The 19,925-nt window shown below is 45.1% G+C and overlaps 1 protein-coding gene across 1 annotated transcript in view; it reads left to right on the forward strand.

Annotated features, from left to right (window-relative positions):
* The window catches only part of ATRN (attractin), a 181,212-nt gene that overhangs the window by 87,517 nt on the left and 73,770 nt on the right, over positions 1–19,925 (forward strand). Inside the window, 7 exon segments of the mRNA XM_065662241.1 lie at positions 2,487–2,720; positions 3,418–3,555; positions 10,525–10,618; positions 12,081–12,133; positions 13,872–13,966; positions 14,464–14,542; positions 15,273–15,430. Coding sequence (XP_065518313.1) covers positions 2,487–2,720; positions 3,418–3,555; positions 10,525–10,618; positions 12,081–12,133; positions 13,872–13,966; positions 14,464–14,542; positions 15,273–15,430 — 851 coding nt within the window.

The raw sequence follows: 19,925 nt of genomic DNA on the forward strand, positions 1-19,925 counted from the left end.
TCTTCTGCATCTCTTTTATTCACATATGGAGCCACGTAATTTAATATTAGACTGTCAAATCCAGGTTAGGGTTTACAGGACTGATTTATTCTGAAGTATTGTCCACATACAGCCCAAAGTAGGAATTTCTAACTTATTTTAAATGAATCATTTCCTTTTTACCCTTTAGGTTGATGTGAGCAAAGTGCCGGAGGTTGATGGTGCTTTGGAACAGTGTTTTTTGGTTTCAAACTTGGGTGAAATAGCCTAAACAGTTATGAACAGCTTAAGAAGTTATTTTGCTGTATGTTGAGTCCTTTAAGAGCTGTGTGTGGGCAGGAGAGTTGGGAAAGCCAGGAGTGTCTGGATAGCATACGGAGAGGAGTGCGTATGATCCCCAGGAGGGAAGCTGGGCAGTTGAAGATGCTTTATTTGCTCCAGGAACTTTCAGAAGCTGATGAGAATAAGGTCAAAAGTGTTGCCAAATCCAGGCAATCAGTTTCAGGTAACAGTCACACATGAGAGTGTGAACTTCCCATATTGCCAAAGGTCAGGAGCTGGAGGAAGCATCAGGCAGGAGATGCATTGTTTCAGTAGGCTGAAATAATGGAAAACAAGGGTTTTCTACTACTTTTTGTCTTAAAGGCAAATACTGTTTATGTAAACATTACTCTTTATTTAGCCAGCAGTGCGCGCTTGCAGCCCAGAAACCAACCGTGTCCTGGGCTGCATCGACAGGAGCGTGACCAGCAGGTCGAAGGAGGTGATCCTGCCCCTCTGCTCTGCTCTTGTGAGACCTCACCTGGAGCATTGTGTGCAGTTCTGGTGTCCTCAGCATAAAAAGGACATGGAACTGCTGGAACAAGTCCAGAGGAGGCCACGAGGATGATCAGGGGCTGGAGCACCTCCCGTATGAAGACAGGCTGAGGAAGTTGGGGCTGTTCAGCCTGGAGAAGAGAAGCTGCGTGGGGACCTCATAGCAGCCTTCCAGTACCTGAAGGGGGCCTATAGGGATGCTGGGGAGGGACTCTTCATCAGGGACTGTAGTGACAGGACAAGGGCTAAAGGGTTCAAACTGAAACAGGGGAAGTTTAGATTGGATCTAAGGAGGAAATTCTTTCCTGTGAGGGTGGTGAGGCACTGGAATGGGTTGCCCAGGGAGGTTGTGAGTGCTCCATCCCTGGCAGTGTTCAAGGCCAGGTTGGACAGAGCCTTGTGTGGGATGGTTTAGTGTGAGGTGTCCCTGTCCATGTCAGGGGGTTGGAACTGGATGATCTTAAGGTCCTTTCCAACCCAAACTATTCTATGGTTCTATGAAACATCAAGATGGAACACCAAGAATCTAAAATATCTTTTCTAAGATGGGATGGGGAAAGGAATAGAGAAACTTTTCTATATAGAAAGAGTTTGTCACCGCTGAAATACAATCCCATTTGAGAAGGGAATGGTGAAAGGGTGGGGATGGCTTTTCCCTGATATAGCTGATTGCTGAGCCCAGGGATCTGCATGTGGCACTCTGGGCATCCTAAGACAGATTTGATTCTCTATTCGTATTCTATGCATTTTGGCTCAATAAATACTTTCAATAGTAGCATGGGATATTAAAGCCTATGGTAAGAAGAGACTCAAAGCGAGTAAATAAACTGGTTTTTAGCCTTTGCTTCCAGATGGCTGATTTTATCATCTGATGTGTTGTACATCAGAGATCTTTTGTAGCTGGGAGCATTAACCTCTGGTTTCAGTGGGTGGTGTGCAATGGTTAGAAAAAACCTTTGTGTGTGTCGTGTTGTTTCATAGCATCCAGCTCCAACCCTCTGCCATGGGCAGGGACACCTTCCACTAGAGCAGGTTGCTTCAAGACCCTGTGTCCAACCTGGCCATGAACACTGCCAGGGATGGGGCAACCACAACAAATATGCTGATATGAATATATATATATATATATATGTATGAATATATATATATATATTCATTCAATCAATTTTCAAGGCCAGGTTGGATGAAGCCTTGGGTGGGATGGTTTAGTGTGAGGTGTCCCTGCCTGTGGCAGGGGGGTTGGAACTGGATGATCTTGAGGTCCTTTCCAACCCTAACTATTCTATGAGTATATCTGTATATACTCATTCAGGCATGTAAGGCTCAGGCAGGGGGGAATGGCCTTAAACTGACAAGAGGGGAGATTTGGATTAGATCTCAGGCAGAAGTTCTTCCCTGTGAGGGTGCTGAGGCACTGGCACAGGGTGCCCAGAGAAGCTGTGGCTGCCCCATCCCTAGCAGTGTTCAACTAGAACATTGGAACTGGATGGTCTTCAATGCTCCTTCCAACACAAACCATTTTATGATTCTGATATATGTGTTACTGTGACTATCAGAATAAATGTATACAGATTGGGTGACATAAATGCTTAAGGTCAGAAAGGACATCAAAGGGTTTCTGTTTCCATTCTTTTCTGTGTTTTGGGGCAGTGATTTATGCCACAATTTGATGTTTGATTTTGTCTTTATAGCTGAAAACTGTTCAGGTTACTGCACGTGTGCTCACTGTCTGGAGCAGCCTGGCTGCGGTTGGTGCACGGATCCAAGCAACACAGGCAAAGGGAAGTGCATCGAAGGCTCCTACAGAGGTCCGGTGAAGATGCCAACCCCATCCTCAACAGGGAAGCATAGCTTGGAGCCCGTCCTCAATGTCAGCATGTGTCCTGTGGAGAACAACTATAATTGGTCCTTTATTCAGTGTCCAGGTAAATGAGCAATGTGTAATTGTTCAAACAGTTCAGCCGTGGCAACAATTAAATGTGAGGGGAGAGACTGTTTCAGACTGTAGTGTTGTCTGTGTTCCGTCCTGTTCATGGGGGGACGAAAAGAGCTTGGAAGACAAAGAAGAAATAACTCATTTTGAGGTGGAAGGAGTTATGCAAGTGTCTGCAGGGGAGCTGAACGAAGACTTATTATGCATTACTGCAGTGAGATGTTCCCTTTCCCTACAAACCTTTACTGAGTTTTAACTTTAGTTTGCTCATTTGGCTTAGGGTTGTTGGAAAACAAGGCAATTCTCTCTCTGAAGGGTGATTTAGCTGTTAGTAATGCTCAGGGAAGTAACACTTTTGACACCAAACGTATGGAATGAATTTACATGGACTGCTGCTAAACCCTTTCTTCCCCATTCCTCTCTGTAAATCTATCCCACCAGCTGCTTCCCATCGTGTCTTTCCAGTATGCACGTAATGTTTTGGAGTTCGGTTTTCCATGTATTGCTTTACATTCCATGTTTCCAGCACACACCTTTCTGAGTTCATGGGTCTCCAGCAAGACTGCAAGAACTGCTTTGGAAGGTGCATGACATGGTTTCATTCAGGCTCTGCAGAACACATTGCTCTGAGGATCTAAATAAAGCACTATATTTGAGCACAGATACTCATCCTTTCCTCTTTCCTGCAGCCTGCCAGTGTAACGGGCACAGTAAGTGTGTCAATGAAAGCATCTGTGAGAAGTGTGAAAATCTGACGACTGGCAAACACTGTGAAACTTGTATCTCAGGCTACTACGGTGATCCTACCAATGGAGGAACATGTCAGCGTAAGTGATGCTCTAAATCTTCCTACGCTGAAGTCTTTGGTGTTTCCTCTCTTTACTCATTCCTCTGCTATCTTAACCGAAATTATACCCTGATAATGCGTGATGTCTTTCCTGCAAGCAAGGCACAATCCTTATTTCTTCAAATGAAAGATAGGCAAACTGCTTGATGAAATTTTCTTTGACTTTCATTGCATGAGATAAAGATGGTTTTTTACTGTCCTTCATAAACTTGAGATGACCACAGTGAAAAACATGTGATTTTTAGTGGTTGACAGCCTCATTTTGAAAAGAAACACTGTTAATCCCAATGTCTTGAACAAATTTCTGCTTATCTAAATTCCACCTTCTATTACATTTGGTTAATGTGTTGTGTGCTTATTGCTGTAATTGTCTCTGCATAAAAGGCTTGCCATATTGCACAGAGGAGTTGGCTGGATTTCAGTTGAGGATTAGGTGAACCCTTGTTAAAATTGCATTTTGAGTTTGTCAAGTGCTGTGGGGCTCTTTGGCACGAAGAACTTTTTGTGGTTGTGTTAAGAAGCAGGGAAAAGGTCTCTCTTGAGGGAGCAATACAGGTAAATACTGAGAGATGAACATGAGGGATTGGGAGTCTTGCCCTTGAACCTTGCAACGTTATTCTGAATTACTGGGAATTTTGTAGTTGTGGCATGGGGAGAAGAGTTGTAAACCAGAATCCGGCTGTGACAGGTGATATACAGATGTATGGGAAGGTGCTTCTTACTCTGAAGAGCTTTAATGGACTGTAGTTAGGTGGAGTGATATAATTCACAGACTCCCAGCCTGGTTTGAGTTGAAGGGAGCTTAAAGCTCATCCAGCTCCAACCCCTGCCACAGGCAGGGACCCCTTCCGCTGGAGCAGCTTGCTCCAAGCCCCTGTGTCCAACCTGGCCTTGAGCACTGCCAGGGATGGGGCAGCCACAGCTTCTCTGGGCACCCTGTGCCAGCACCTCAGCACCCTCCCAGGGAAGAGCTTCTGCCTAAGAGCTCATCTTGATCTCTCCTTTGACAAGGTTAAAGCCATTCCCCCTTGTTCTATCCTTGCATGCCCTTGTTAAAGACCTCGTTTAGTCCAGGACATCGCTGTAAATCAGTGCTGCTTGAGTAGAGTCTCCAGAATCAGTTCAATCTCACATTCTGGAGACATCCAAAAAGCAGCTCTGCTGTTTCCTCACCACATAACCGTCAACCTCCTCCTCCTTGGCTAGATACAATGATGGGAAAGGCAGAACCAAAATAACATCTTTCACTGTCAGAGTAATATCAGTACTTCCACATAAAAGAGTGTGGATGTTTTCTAGGCATCCCAGAAGAAATAAGGGAACACGATTAACGAGGGGACATTGAAGACTTTTGAGTTGCTCCTTCCAAGTGTGGAGACAATCCAGTAGAAAATACTTGGAGATACATGAAATTCCGTTGACCTTTTGGATGAAGATGAGTCAGTAGCTGGAGCATGAACATCCTTTTTCCTAAAGCAAGAGCATGTTGGTGGCAAATGAGGCAATGAAGAACCTTCATGTGGATGCATTTGAGGAGGGGGGTGTGAAAAGATCACAGCAGGGATGAGGTGCTTTGCTTAGAGAAAAGGGTGTTGCAGTAGCTGGGATATGAAATTACAGCAGGCAGCACAACAGCACAGCTGCAGAGGAGAAGGTGCATCTCTGACACTTTATTCCAGAGCATTATCTGCAAGATTAAATACCGCTGATATATGTAAACTCATTTTGTGTGAAGATAATGTGAAGTGCAGGAGTGAATAAATTGAGGCTGAGTTGGCCTGAGAAGAGACACAATTCTAGTCAGAGCATTCAGGTTTAATCACTGGATCGCAACGTGCCTTTTGATGTTTGTTGCTTTTCTATGTGTATGGAAATTGAGAGTAAGTTCCTTTGGACTCTTTCGCATGAGGATTGTCCAAAACCAGTTTATTGTAGAGATAATGAATGATAGACTAAAGTCATCCAGATGCCTGAAAAAGAAATTAGAGAATGTGTTGAGAGACTGTGGAACAGCATTCATTCATTATCTGATGAAACCAGTAGCTCATGTCAGAAGTGCTGTGCTCTCAAGTGCTTTGGGCCCGGGGTTTTAATTTGCTGTGATTTAACGGTATTTACTGTGAAGGTGAAAGAGTGAGGAACACAGGAAGCTGGGCAAAAAGACTGAGGTGGGTTGGAAGAGGGAAAGCAAAAGGAAGCCATCTGTCTGATGCAGCCAGAGCCACTGCTGCATATTTTCCTTGATGAGAAGGTTTCCAAAGGACAATTCCTCACATAAGGAATGGGTGATGGGCAACAGAGCCAACTCCAGCTTTTTCCCTCCTCTAAGCCATGGGTCCCTCCTTCCTTTCCCATTAATAATGTGCTGATTCCACTTTTTTAATGTATTCTGTGTCCAATGTTGTGTGTTGCACTGTTTTTAGAGCCCACGGTCACATCTGTGCTGGAGATGGTTGTTGGTACCCTCCACCCTGATGCACAAGCATCCGTGTGTTTGTACGCTGGGTGCCTTTTGTGAGTCCTTGTACGTTGAGGTGTAGATCTGTAACATCAGCCCAGTGGCCCGAGCAGCATGGGGACCATAAATGTCACAGAATGACAGCATCATTAGGGTTGGAAGGGACCTCTCTGCCAAGGCAAAGCCACCTGAAGCAGCTTACATAGAATGTGTCCATGGTGGGGTTTGAATGTCTCCAGTTAGGGAGACTCCATAACCCCCCTGGGCAGCCTGTGCCAGGGCTCTGTCACCCTCAATATAGAGTTCTTCCTCCTGTTGAGATGAAACTTCTTGTGTTTTATGGCCATTGCTCCTCATCCTGTCACTGGGCGCTGCTGAAGAGAGCCGGTCACCATCCTCCTGGTACACACCCTTGAGATATTGATCTGTATTAATGAGATGCCCTCTCAGTCTGCTCTTCTCTAGACTAAACAGATCCAGCTCCCACAATCTCTCCTTTATTATGATAAAGATGATCCAGACCCTTGCTCATCTTTGTGGCCTCCGCTGGACCCTCTCTAGTAACTCCTTGTATTTCTTGTACTGAGGAGCCCAGACGGGGACACAGAATTCCAGATGTGGCCTCAGCTGGATCAAGTAGAGGGGGAGGAATCACCTCCCTTGACCTACTGCCACACTCCTCCCAGTGCACCCCAGGATACTCTTGTCTCTCCTGGCTCAAGGGCACACTGCTGCTCATAGTTGTTGTCATCCACCAACACTCCCAGGTCCTCAGCTGAACTGCTCTCTTGTAGGTCAGCCCTAAAAATCCTCCAAAACCCCATCCTCAAGAATAATATCCTCAGAATGGCATCCATTTCCAGCGCTGGGAAGAGTGTTAGTGTTTGGTATTCCCCATTCCATGAGGAGCCTGAGTGACACTGCTGGGATAGCAGCCACCCTTCCAACATGTTAGGCCATGCAGAGCTGGAAGTAGCGGTCCTGGGCTTCAGAAGCCAGGGGAGGAATAAGAAGAGTGGATGGAATAAGTTGCTTTTTCCTTCTGCTCTGTGCCACCAGGTGAATGCTGCCATATCCCTTGTGTTGAAAACATTTTGATAAGCTGCAGTTATTTCTCTGAAGGAATTGGTTGCATATCATCATGGGCATTGGTGTTCGCAGAGCTGGGCAGATAATAACTAAACGGGAGGTAAATCACTCCTCAGCAGTTGCTTTTAGGTAGTGTCCAACGTAGAGGAGTGTTAATCGGGAAGAGCAGGAAATGCAGCACATCAAATGTAAAAATAGCTGCAAGGGGCTTTCTCTGCATTCAGGATTTAGAATTCTTCTGATTAAAGTTTCACAGGAAAATATGTTAGGGGCAGATAAGGAAGTCATTTGCAAGAGAAGGGAAGGCACTATTATGCCTGAAATCAGATTGCTGTGGCGGCAGCGCTACTGAATGCCGCTGTGGAGCGTGTGCTGGTGGCCCGTGATGAGCTATAGGGCTGTGGTCCTGCCTGCTCTCGGCTGCCACGTTGGTCTTAGAGGATGGTCAAAGCACTTAGAGTGGACAAATAGGGTTGGTCAGGTGGGTGATGTAGTTGCTCTTAGGAAGCTAGATCATAATGACTGCAGGAAGAGGAGCAGCGATCCCTGTGAACATCTTGGAGTGAGGTCTTGATCCATGGCTTGGGAAGAAGGTAGAAAGAGACTCACTGTGAGGTGGTTCATTGTCAGACCGTGCTTCACAGTTACAGGATCATAGAATGGTTTGGGTTGGAAAGGACCTTAAGATCATCCAGTTCCAACCCCTGCCACGGGCAGGGACCCCTTCCACTGGAGCAGCTTGCTCCAAGCGCCTGTGTCCAACCTGGCCTTGAGCACTGCCAGGGATGGGGCAGCCACAGCTTCTCTAGGGCATCCTGTTGCCAATGCCTCAGCACCCTCACAGGGAAAAGCTTCTTCCTTATATCTAACCTGAACTTCCCCTCTTTCAATTCGAGCCCATCACCCCTCATCCTGTCACTGCAGTCCCTGATGAAGGTCCCTCTCCAGCACCCTTCTAGGCCAGTCAAAAAGCTGTTTCCAGTAATTTTGGCTTTCTGCTCTGGCATCAGACTCTGGAGAGAAATACTCATTTGTAGACTCCAGTATCTAGTACCTCTTGTCCATAGTTTGTCTCCAAACTCCACAGTTGTTTGAAAAGCCATGGGCAGATTTCTCTTTGGGCATATTCTAGTCCTTTAGTCAATGATCTCCAGTTACAGGGCTCTTAGGAAAATACATGAATAAATAGGCTCTGTTTTAAGTAGAGATCTTGGAGTGTTCATTCTCCTTGATAAGCGTGTGGTTATCACAGGATGAAGAAGCATTAATGTTAGTGCTCGAGATGCTGTGATCTGCGTCTAAACAACATGAAATTCAAGATTTCTCCCAGTTGTTCTGTATGGTAATGTTGACTATTGGTCAGGTTTCACCTTGCTTACCTTTTGCAGAGCGTAAGGAAGTACAGAGCATCCTCAATGTGTGAAGGGTTATTTTTTTTGAAGTGCCACTAATGAGAATTGTGTTTGCTTCACAGAATACAATTATTTTGTCAAATCTCCCTTCAATCTACTTGTTCCCACAATAGGCCTTTATGCTTCTTCCTCTTTTGTTCCGTGTTGCTGCTAGGAAACCACTCATCCACATCTGAGAAGCACAATTAAGTGTCCCTGATACAACAGAGCTTCCATTACATGCCAATATAAAGAAGACATCAAAAAGGTTCATAAAATAAGCTTCAAGGTTGGCAAGGATATTCAGGATGGGTACTTCATGTCTAAGAATCTGCTGGTACATTGAGTGGCTCGTGTCTTCGTAATGAGAAGGCATATGTCTTCATAACAAGGAGGTTTGGCAGCCTTTGAAGCATACTATTTGCAGCAAGCTCAGGGGCACCAAATGAAGGATCTTCTCTTTATGTATTTTTTCCCTTCTTATATTGTACGCTCTCCCATGTGGAGCTCAGATGAAAGCATCTTCCAGTTCCTTGATAGAACAGCTTCTAAAAGTCATCTACCTTCTGGGAAAAGTTGTTATATCCGTTCTTGTAGTTACAGTGAACATTATATCAAAGACAACTGCTTGTGTTGGTTTTGATGTTGGTTGTTGGTTTGGTTTTGGGGTGGTTTTGCATGTACTTCCTCTACTTCTTTATGACTAAAAGGCTTAAAGTGTATCAATGTTAGCAGCTTGATGTTAATCGAGAGTGTTCTTTTGAAGGACACCTCCCTTACATCCCACTGTCATACCTTGGTTTGCATCTCAAGCAGGCTCAGAGCATATGAGCTGGTCTGTTTTGGGCAGGGCACAAACCTGATGTAGTCTAGGAGTGGGCTACTTTGCTTCTTCCACAAATGAGTGACGTTGAGTTCGTGAGACCAGGCTAAAGCTCAGACGCATTGGGCGTATGCCTCAGACCACTTAGAGCGTGGTTTCTTAGCACCATCCACTTTATAGTGCAGATACATTGACATTGTTGATAATGCCATTATTTTCTAAAAGGCCTATTTGTCTCTGGAAAAATCCCTAAAAACACCACGAGCTCTGCTTGATTTGCAAAAATAGTCTCCTCTCAAGAGCTTTGAGTTTGACTGAAACGTGTTACCAAGCCCCAAACTATTCAAATATTGGCTTTTTCTTTCTGGTTATAGAGCCATAGAACCATAGACTAGTTAGGGTTGGAAAAGTCCTTAAGATCATCCAGTTCCAACCCCCTGCCATGGGCAGGGACACCTCATGCTAAACCATGTCACCCAAGGCTATGTTCAACCAGGCCTTGAACACCTCCAGGGATGGAGCACTCACAACCTCCCTGGGCAACCCATTCCAGTGCCTCACCACCCTCACAGGAAAGAATTTCCTCCTTAGATCCAATCTAAACTTCCCCTGTTTCAGTTTGAACCCGTTACCCCTTGTCCTGTCACTACAGTCCCTGATGAAGAGTCCCTCCCCAGCATCCCTATAGGCCCTCTTCAGATACTGGAAGGCTGCTATGAGGTCTCCACGCAGCCTTCTCTTCTCCAGGCTGAACAGCCCCAACTTCCTCAGCCTGTCTTCATACGGGAGGTGCTCCAGCCCCTGATCATCCTCGTGGCCTCCTCTGGACTTGTTTCAGCAGTTCCATGTCCTTTTTATGTTGAGGACACCAGAACTGTAACAGAACTTTGCACTATCTAACAACAAGAGAGGAAGTTAAGTAAATTTTGAGGCTAAAACCCACAGTGTGATTGTGATTTCATGTAAAACATCAGTCCTGGAGCCCGCACTCACTCTGCACGGTTGACGCACAGTTCTATTTCTAGCTGCCTTCTGCATCACAAAGAAACCAAATAGCACCAAATAGGTTTTCATATCCACTTCAGTTGTTGATGTCTCTCAGTTTGGCAACTAAAGGACTTAATTGCTATGGAATCAGTGTCTTTTGCTTCATTCAACGTTGCATCTTTTTCTCCCTCTGCTCAACAGCTTGCAAGTGCAATGGCCACGCGTCCGTCTGCAACACAAATACAGGGAAATGTTTCTGCACCACAAAGGGAATAAAAGGAGATGAGTGTCAACTGTGAGTTCATTTCACTTTGTTATTTGAAATCAAAAGGCTGTGCACATACTGGCATAGAACCCCTGCATTTTTTAATCACTGTATTTGTGATGTATCTGCTGCTCTCTTCCTGCTGACAGTTGACTAACTCCATTGATGGTGCAGCCGGCCGTGCTTCCCCCGGGGGCATGACATGAACTAAATGATTTCCTGAAGATTTCCATTTTTAAGAACATTTCAACCAGGAATGTCATACAGAAGGGATGGGGTGAACAAATAATGCCACCAGCCCTACAAACTATACATAGAATGATAGACTGGCTTGGTTTGGAAAGGACCTTAAAGCTCATCCAGCTCTAACCCCTGCCACGGGCACGGACCCCTTCCACTGCAGCAGCTTGCTCCAAGCCCCTGTGTCCAACCTGGCCTTGAGCACTGCCAGGGATGGGGCAGCCACAGCTTCTCTGGGCACCCTGTGCCAGCGCCTCAGCACCCTCACAGGGAAGAGCTTCTGCCTAAGAGCTCAGCTCAGTCTCCCCTCGGGCAGGTTCAAGCCATTCCCCTTGGCCTGGCCCTACAGGCCCTTGTCCCAAGCCCCTCTCCAGGTTTCCTGCAGCCCCTTTAGGCACTGGAGCTGCTCTCAGGTCTCCCCTTCAGGAGCCTTCTCTTGTCCAGGCTGCCCCAGCCCAGCTCTCTCAGCCTGGCTCCAGAGCAGAGCTGCTCCAGCCCTCGCAGCATCTCCGTGGACTCCTCTGGCCTCGCTCCACTTCACTTTATCCCTCTAATTGTTAGATTTTTATGGTCTGTGCACTCTGATGCTGTTCTGGGGGAGCGTGGATATACCTGAAATAAGAATTTGACGTTCCAGCATTTTAATGGAGCAGTTTGAGAACAGCAAATGTGCTGGAGGGTTCCCTGTAACAGAACAGGGATGCTTTTAGTGTAATGTTAGTGGAAATAATTTCATTCCAAATAATTTCATTGCCAGTTTTATTTTTAAAGGCTTGTTCACATGAGTAAGCATTTATAAGACTAGATCCTGGAATAGCCGTAAATGTAAATGGAGACTTTAGGTTTTGAGTGTCTTAATCCACTTCTGTGCATTGTGAAGAGTTAATCATGGAATCATAGAATGGGTTAGGTTGGAAAGGACCTTAAGATCATCTAGTTCCAACCCCCCTGCATGGGCAGGGACACCACACACTACACCATGTCATACATACATTCCAAGTGATGCAAAGGTTAATAGCCAGGATTTTACATCCAGTTCTTGCTGCATAACTAGTTTTGACCATGGAATTTCTGGTCCGGACCATGGTCGTGGCCGTGAACTGGAGCAGTTCAGTACAGCTCAGAAATACATCTATTGCTTTTAATTGCATACTGTTATATGCCTGGGTGGTGTTTTCTGGTTTGTAGTGGCTGGGAATAGATAGAAATAGAGTGAAAAAATCCATTTATTAAAAATACTTGTTCTTTTTAGGTGTGAAGTTGAAAACAGATATCAGGGAAATCCACTGAAAGGAACGTGTTACTGTGAGTACTCTTGGGATTTTATTTCTCAGATATAAAATGTGTTTGAAGTTTAAAATATCTTATTTGAAACTAGTTTTGGTTGCCTCAGCACCTATTTAAAATACAGGGGATTAAGGGGAGGATTGAAAACTGGTTTAAAATCCTTCCGTTTTCACAGAAGTATTGTTTAAAGAGACTGAAAATACTTCTCTTGATAAGGTTTGTGTGATGATTGGATCTGTCAGAACAAACTTGTGAATGTTTTTCACATGGCTTTGAAATAAAAGCTGGTCTTCTGGAGAATAACACTAAAATACATAGCTAAGAACTCCAACCCAAAGCACGTCTTCAGAACTTCTGTAAGTGCAAAATGGTGTTGCTTAACATCCTGGTCCGTGTTAGCGTGGGTAAGGTTTCAAACTTGCCACGTTTCCTCTGAAATGAACAGTTGGATTCTTGTGCAACTACAGAAGATCCTTTGCCAAGATTCAGATTACTAAATGGAAACTCTCCAGCTTCTATTTGCAAATATTAGCAATCAGCTCACTGGCATGCACAGATCTTAAATGACTTAAAGAAGCAAGTCTCAAATAGTGGGTTTGTGCAACGCAAATTATCCTCATGCTTTCTTTAGCAGGTTCGAATTCCCCTTCGACAGCCAAAGAGTGCTTTGATGGCTTCTCACAACAGCCTCGTTGGAGGAACCATAGAATCATACAATAGTTTGGGTTGGGAAGGACTCTAAGATCATCCAGTTCCAAGCCCCTGCCATGGGCAGGGATGCCTCACACTAAACCATGGCACCCAAGACTCTGTCCATGACCAAATTCATTACTGTCAGTGGGGATAAAGTGGGCAAAAAGGGGGAAACAGGCAGAGCATAACAACTCTTAAGGAACAGCCTTGTGTTATAACCTCACTTGGTTTTCTTCCTTGAAAATTCATTAATGTTCATAGATGTTTTAAGTAGAAGGTGGTGTGTGTCAGGAGGTCATCCAGCTTGTGTCTATCCAACAAAGGGTCTCCAGGAGGCAATAAGAGAAAAATAACACCTAGTGTATATCTTCATATGTATTGTTGCTTGGAGTCTCTGCAAGGCTTTGGGAATACGTACAATCCTACAAGTGTGTTTTAACAGCAGGATGCTGAGACTGGTGGATGTATCCCCAGACTAGCTGTGCACTGTTGGTTGACAGAGAGGTGGTACCCCAGCCTGAGGTAGACATGAGTATAGGAGGGCATAGACCAGAAAGTGGTCCTGGCATGCGTGAGGATGATGTGATTTGGAGCAGGATGGTAGCTTGGTCCATTATCAAGCTGCTGCTCTGTAGAAATCCCCTCTGTGAAGTCCAGTGATGTATAGAGACATCTAATGTGTGGAACTTTGTCCCCTCCAAGCAGGGATTACACATCTATTTCATTGTTCTAGTATTCCCTTAGAACATAGAGGTATTGTAGTAAGGAAATAGTAAATGTCTTGGCATGCTTATGCTTTTTACAGTGTATTGGTGTGAATGTTCATTTAGGTTAACGCTGGAGGCTTTTGCTTGGAAAATGTAAGTTGCCTCTTTCTCCTCTCTAGGCTTAACTTAAATCTTTGTCCCTTTTGTGTTGGAGTCATTTGCAGCAGTGCAGTGACTCCTGGTTGTGCTCTCAGTGCATGAAGCACTTCAGCAGCATCATGCCTTGCATTGCATGATGCAGTGTACTTTGGTTTATTCCAAGACACGGGATAATTCTCTCCATGCATTCCTTACAGATACTCTCCTCATTGACTATCAGTTCACCTTCAGCCTTTCTCAAGAGGACGATCGCTATTACACAGCAATCAACTTTGTAGCAACACCTGAAGAGGTAAATTCTCTCCTTTCCCTTTAAACTTCATCCTTTGGGTGTATTTTTGTCCTCTCTTGGCCATGGAGGTGATGAATCGTTACAGCTCTGCGAGTCTTCAGCTTCAGTCTGGTGATGTGCATGTGTGTCCAGTTCCACAAAGCAAGAACCTTTCGACCTTGCTTTGGCCATACAGATTCAAATCTTCACAGTAGAATTTCATAAGGAACCACAATTGATTCTTCACAGTTTTAAAACCTCTGAGCTACTCCAGTTTTGCTTATTCACCCCATACGTTGTGTCTCAATTCATATTCTGTACACGTGACTTGTTCTATCCTTTATTATGCTTTCCTTGGGGAGGAGAATACTGCTTTCAGGAAATGTAAATAGCTTTTTGCTTGCGGTCTTCACGTCAGTAACAAATTCCAAGATTATTTTATTTTTCACTGAAGATTCGTGAGGAAACACTAAAATTGGTTACCCTAAAAATGGGGTTTCTTTTTCTTCCCTCCCTAGCAAAACAGAGACCTGGACATGTTTATCAATGCATCTAAAAACTTCAACCTCAACATCACTTGGTCAACGAGTTTTGCAGGTAAAATGAGCATGATCCTAGTTGCTTGGTAGCTTGTTTCAGTTATCAGTTTCTGAGAAACACAGATTTAATAGGGGAAACAGGTTTGGTTTTTAACCTATGAACTTGTTGCTTAGTTCTTAAATGTTGGAGCTGGAGGCAGACTGTTAAAAAGAACTATGTTTTCCATCTTAATAGTGTATTTTGGAAACATCAAAGGTGCCAATTTGATTTTTAGTAATGCAGTAGGTTGGCATATGCAGTGTCGATTGTGGAGACCTCATAGCAGCTTTCCAGTATCTGAAGGGGGCCTATAGGGATGCTGGGGAGGGACTCTTTGTCAGGGACTGTAGTGACAGGACAAGGGGTAACGGGTTCAAACTGAAGCAGGGGAAGTTTAGATTGGATCTAAGGAGGAAATTCTTTCCTGTGAGGGTGATGAGGCACTGGAATGGGTTGTCCAGGGAGGTTGTGAGTGCTCCATCCCTGGCAGTGTTCAAGGCCAGGTTGGATGAAGCCTTGGGTGGGATGGTTTAGTGTGAGGTGTCCCTGCCCATGGCAGGGGGGTTGGAACTGGATGATCTTAAGGTCCTTTCCAACCCTAACTATTTCTATGACAGTAGTTTAGAATAGTCACGTTCAGATGAATAATTGATTTTATAGCATTAGAATCTGGGATGATTTGCCTTTTTGCTTGTAATTTAAAATATGCATTGAAACAACTTTTCTTGCTTTCTGTCATTTAAAACAGCTGGCACACAGGCTGGGGAGGAGATGCCAGTTGTTTCAAGAACCAATATAAAGGAATACAAGGACAGCTTCTCCAATGAGAAGTTTGATTTCCGCAACAATCCGAACATCACTTTCTTCGTCTACGTCAGCAATTTCACCTGGCCGATAAAAATCCAGGTAGGAGCTGCTACCTTGTGTATCATCACTTGGAAGTACTTTCTGGTTTCCCTCAGGGCAGTTTGCATTCTTCTTTGTGGTCCAAGCTCTCAGTACAGTCCTGCAGCAGACAGAGGGGTTGATGTTCCCAATTAAGGGCAAAATGTTGTGTCATCCTCTGACGTTGTGTTCTCATCTAATGTTGCGTCGCCTTCTGATGTTGCCTCAGCCCAGCTGGGCTGTGTTTCACTGGGGGGGGTGTTAGTTTTCTTCCCAGTAGCTGGTTATGGGGCTGTGTTGTGGATTTGTGCTGGGAACAGTGTTGATAACGCAGGGATGTTTTTGATATTGCTGAGCAGTGCTTACACAGGGTCAAGGCCTTTTCTGCTCCTCACCCCACCAGTGAGGAGGCTGGGGGAGGCATAAGGAGTTGGGGAGGGACACAGCTGTGACACAAGGGATATTCTAAACCAGATGGCATCATGCTCAGCCTATAAAGCTGGAGGAAGAAGGAGGAAGGGGGGATATTTGACCTCACTTGGAGTATTGTGTGCAGTTCTGGTGTCCTCAACATAAAAAGGACATGGAACTGTTGGAACAAGTCCAGAGGAGGCCACGAGGATGATCAGGGGCTGGAGCACCTCCCGTATGAAGACAGGCTGAGGAAGTTGGGGCTGTTCAGCCTGGAGAAGAGAAGGCTGCGTGGAGACCTCAGAGCAGCCTTCCAGTACCTGAAGGTTATAGGGATGCTGGAGAGGGACTCTTCACCAGGGACTGTCGTGGTGGGACAAGGGGTAACGGGTTCAAACTGAAACAGGGGAAGTTTAGATTGGATCTAAGGAGGAAATTCTTTCCTGTGAGGGTGGTGAGGCACTGGAATGGGTTGCCCAGGGAGGTTGTGAATGTTCCATCCCTGGCGGTGTTCAAGGCCAGGTTGGATGAAGCCTTGAGTGAGATGTTTTAATGTGAGGTGTCGCTGCCCATGGTATGGGGGTTGGAACTGGATGATCTTGAGGTCCTTTCCAACCTTAACTGTTCTGTGATTCTATGATTTGGAGTGATTGCGTTTGTCTTTGCAAGTGACTGTTACCTGTGATGGATTCCTGCTGTCCTGGGGATGCCTAAACACCTGCCTGTGATGGGAAGTGCTGAATGAGCTCCTTGTTTTGCTTTGCTTGTGCACGGCTTTTGCTTTACCTGTTAAATTGTCTTTATCTCAACCCAAAAGTTTTCTCACTTTTATCTTTCCATTTTCTCCTCATCCCACCGCGGGGGAATGAGTGAGAGGCTGCATGGGGCTTGGTTGCCAACTGGGGTTAAACCGCAACACCAGTGGATCTAAAAATGTGCTGTGAAATAAAGCGGGATGCTCACTTATTAACAGGGCTGTGTTCTAACAAGGTCTCTGACTTTAGACGTGTAGATACTGATGTTGAAGAAAACAGAGTCGTACAGCCAAAACCCAGTCCTGGAATGAGAAAACAGAGGAAATGTTCTTAGTGTCTCTTTTTAACATCTTGTTCTCAAAAGTCACAGCTTAAGGGCCATCCCTTCTTTCCTTGCGCTGCCCAAGACTTGTGGTACCTGCAAGAATGAGATGAAGCTCATTCTTTCCCTTAATTCACTGCAGTCCTTTAACACACGCATTGCCTGTGGTGTCAGACTGACTGTGATGATAAGGCTAGTGCTGATGAAGCTTGGTGGATCATGAAAACACTCATAGATCACACAGTGCAATCACAGAGACTCTGCAACCACTGCAGCAGCTAATAATTCAGAGAAACCTCAGCCACCTTCTTGCTCTGGGCTAAACTCAAGTGTGAACCCATAGTGTACTCAGTGATACAGGGGCCCTTTGAAAGGCAAAAGTACTTCTTGGTCTGGAACAGAGACTCCAGTGAGACTCTGTGTATTTGGATTCTTCCTTTTTAAGTAGGCTAGTCAAAAGTGGGGACCACATTCTTCCAACTTCACCCTTATTCAGCCAGTTATTCTATGAAAGATGATATCTTCACAGTAATTTCCTTGATATTTCAGGCCTGTCAGTCCCACGATCTCACCATAGGGGTCACTTCCAACAAGGATAATGCACATCGTAATATTGAGCAAGGAAATGAGGTCCTCCTGGAAAGAAGATCTTTACTCTGTAGTGGTATTTTTCAAGGTATTTCCTGAACTTTTAGGAAACTCTTAGGGATACTTGTGCTGCATCACGCTGTGGTAAAGACAGGGGGGTTTAAGTACTGACAAACTTTGTCTTGTTGCTTGGTCCATTCGATAAGCTGACTTAGGGCAGCATTTTGGTACTTTGGAATATCACTGATAATATGGGTAATTATTTTCCAGCTGGAGAGTTTTTACTTGCACCCTGGTAAAGTCTTGGTTCATTGTCAAATCCTCATTTTTATGTATGTTTGTGAGAATCATAGAACAGTTAGGGTTGGAAAGGACCTCAAGATCATCCAGTTCCAACCCCCCTGCCATGGCCAGGGACACCTCACACTAAACCATCCCACCCAAGGCTCTGTCCTACCTGGCCTTGAACACCGCCAGGGATGGAGCACTCACAACCTCCCTGGGCAACCCATCCCAGTGCCTCACCACCCTTACAGTAAAGAACTTCCTCCTTAGATCCAATCTAAACTTCCCCTGTTTCAGTTTGAACCCGTTACCCCTTGTCCTGTCACTACAGTCCCTGATGAAGAGTCCCTCCCCAGCATCCCTATAGGCCCCCTTCAGGTACTGAAGAACTGCAAGGTGAAAACCTTTATGTCACTGGATACTCAAGCAGTGAGTACTATGCCTCATCATTTTCATTTAAGTACTGCCTCCAACAGAGGAAGTTAACATTCTGTGTAAAAGCTGGGCGCTGTGATTCACTTACTGGTTTATTTAAATAGTCAGGCTTCTCTGTTATCAAATTGGTAATCACAGGGGTCAGAAAAAAGCCATATTTTATGTAACTTAGAGGTTCTGTTGGCTGATAATTTACTTTCCGTAAGCAGTGCTGTACTGTACCTTCCCCTGATTTATCTATTTGCCATTTCTTGAGGAAGAACCGTGTGTTCGGACTTTGTAGATGTTTAAGAGCAGTGCTGTCTCCTGTCCCTTAAGTCCCTTAATCTCTCCTGTGTTTACTGCAGCCTCCACCCCACCTGTACTTAGAATGAATTTCTGCTAGCTTTTCCTATGTCAGTGTTGTCATTGAGCTTAAATGTTCTCTCCATCGTCTTGTTTGCTTCCCTGGATGAATTTGGACAGGTCGTATCCTCTCTCAGCCTTTAGTGTTTGTTGGCTTGAGCAAGACAAACCCTCTTCATCTCATCCGGTGAAACAGGATATTCAGGTTCAGTTACCTCATTTGTTTCCAAATGAGAAACAAATTTCTCATTTTGTTTGACAGTAGTTTCCACTACTGTCACTTATATTAATCTCTCTTGTATAGTTTTGGTCAGCCGTGTATAAGGCCATGTAGATCAGGTCTTGCTGCTGCTTTGCACAGTGGTATCTCTGGGTTTTTGTAGACCTTACTAGATCTGTTTTGTATTGTACTAGAGCTATTTTGGTTTGCTCATTCTCATGGCTGCAGTATTTGATAGTCCTTATTCATTTTCATATGCACTAATACACCTTGTTCTTTCACGTCCTCTGTTTCCAGATGATGAGCTCCCAGTCTCGGTAGCGAACGTTCTTCTCAGTCACTAATAGCATCACAGAATCCCAGCCTGGTTTGGGTAGGAAGGGACCTTAAAGCTCACCCAGCTCCAACCCCTGCCACGGGCAGGGACCCCTTCCACTGGAGCAGCTTGCTCCAAGCCCCTGTGTCCAACCTGGCCTTGAGCACTGCCAGGGATGGGGCAGCCACAGCTTCTCTGGGCACCCTGTGCCAGTGCCTCGGCACCCTCCCAGGGAAGAGCTTCTGCCTAAGAGCTCATCTCAGTCTCCCCTCGGGCAGGTTCAAGCCATTCCCCTTGGCCTGGCCCTACAGGCCCTTGTCCCAAGCCCCTCTCCAGCTTTCCTGCAGCCCCTTTAGGCACTGGAGCTGCTCTCAGGTCTCCCCTTCAGGAGCCTTCTCTTGTCCAGGCTGCCCCAGCCCAGCTCTCTCAGCCTGGCTCCAGAGCAGAGGTAAATTGAAAAATGTTATCTCCCTGGTGTTCCTGGATAGTATCAGCAGTGCTCTTTCTTGTGTTCTTTCTTGTGGTTCTTGTCCATATTGATGGACCCCTTCAACTTCATCAGCAGATTGTGATGTTAGCACGCTTTTTTTCTGTGTCTGTGTAGTTAATGGATAGATCAGCAAAAGACTGTCCAAATGCTATCCTTGAACTAACTTCTATCCTCTTTAAGTCCTATGATTTTTGAAATAATCTTCACCACCTTCATGTTGCCCAGGAATTCCCAATATATGGATATTTATAATGAAATTTGAGTAGCTCAGCTGTACTGCTTAGGTCTATACAATTCTTATTACAGACAGAAAACACTGGGCTGGTATGGTGCAGATCACTGTTGTCAG

The sequence above is a fragment of the Lathamus discolor genome, chromosome 1 (assembly GCF_037157495.1).
Source record: "Lathamus discolor isolate bLatDis1 chromosome 1, bLatDis1.hap1, whole genome shotgun sequence".
NCBI lineage: Eukaryota > Metazoa > Chordata > Aves > Psittaciformes > Psittacidae > Lathamus > Lathamus discolor.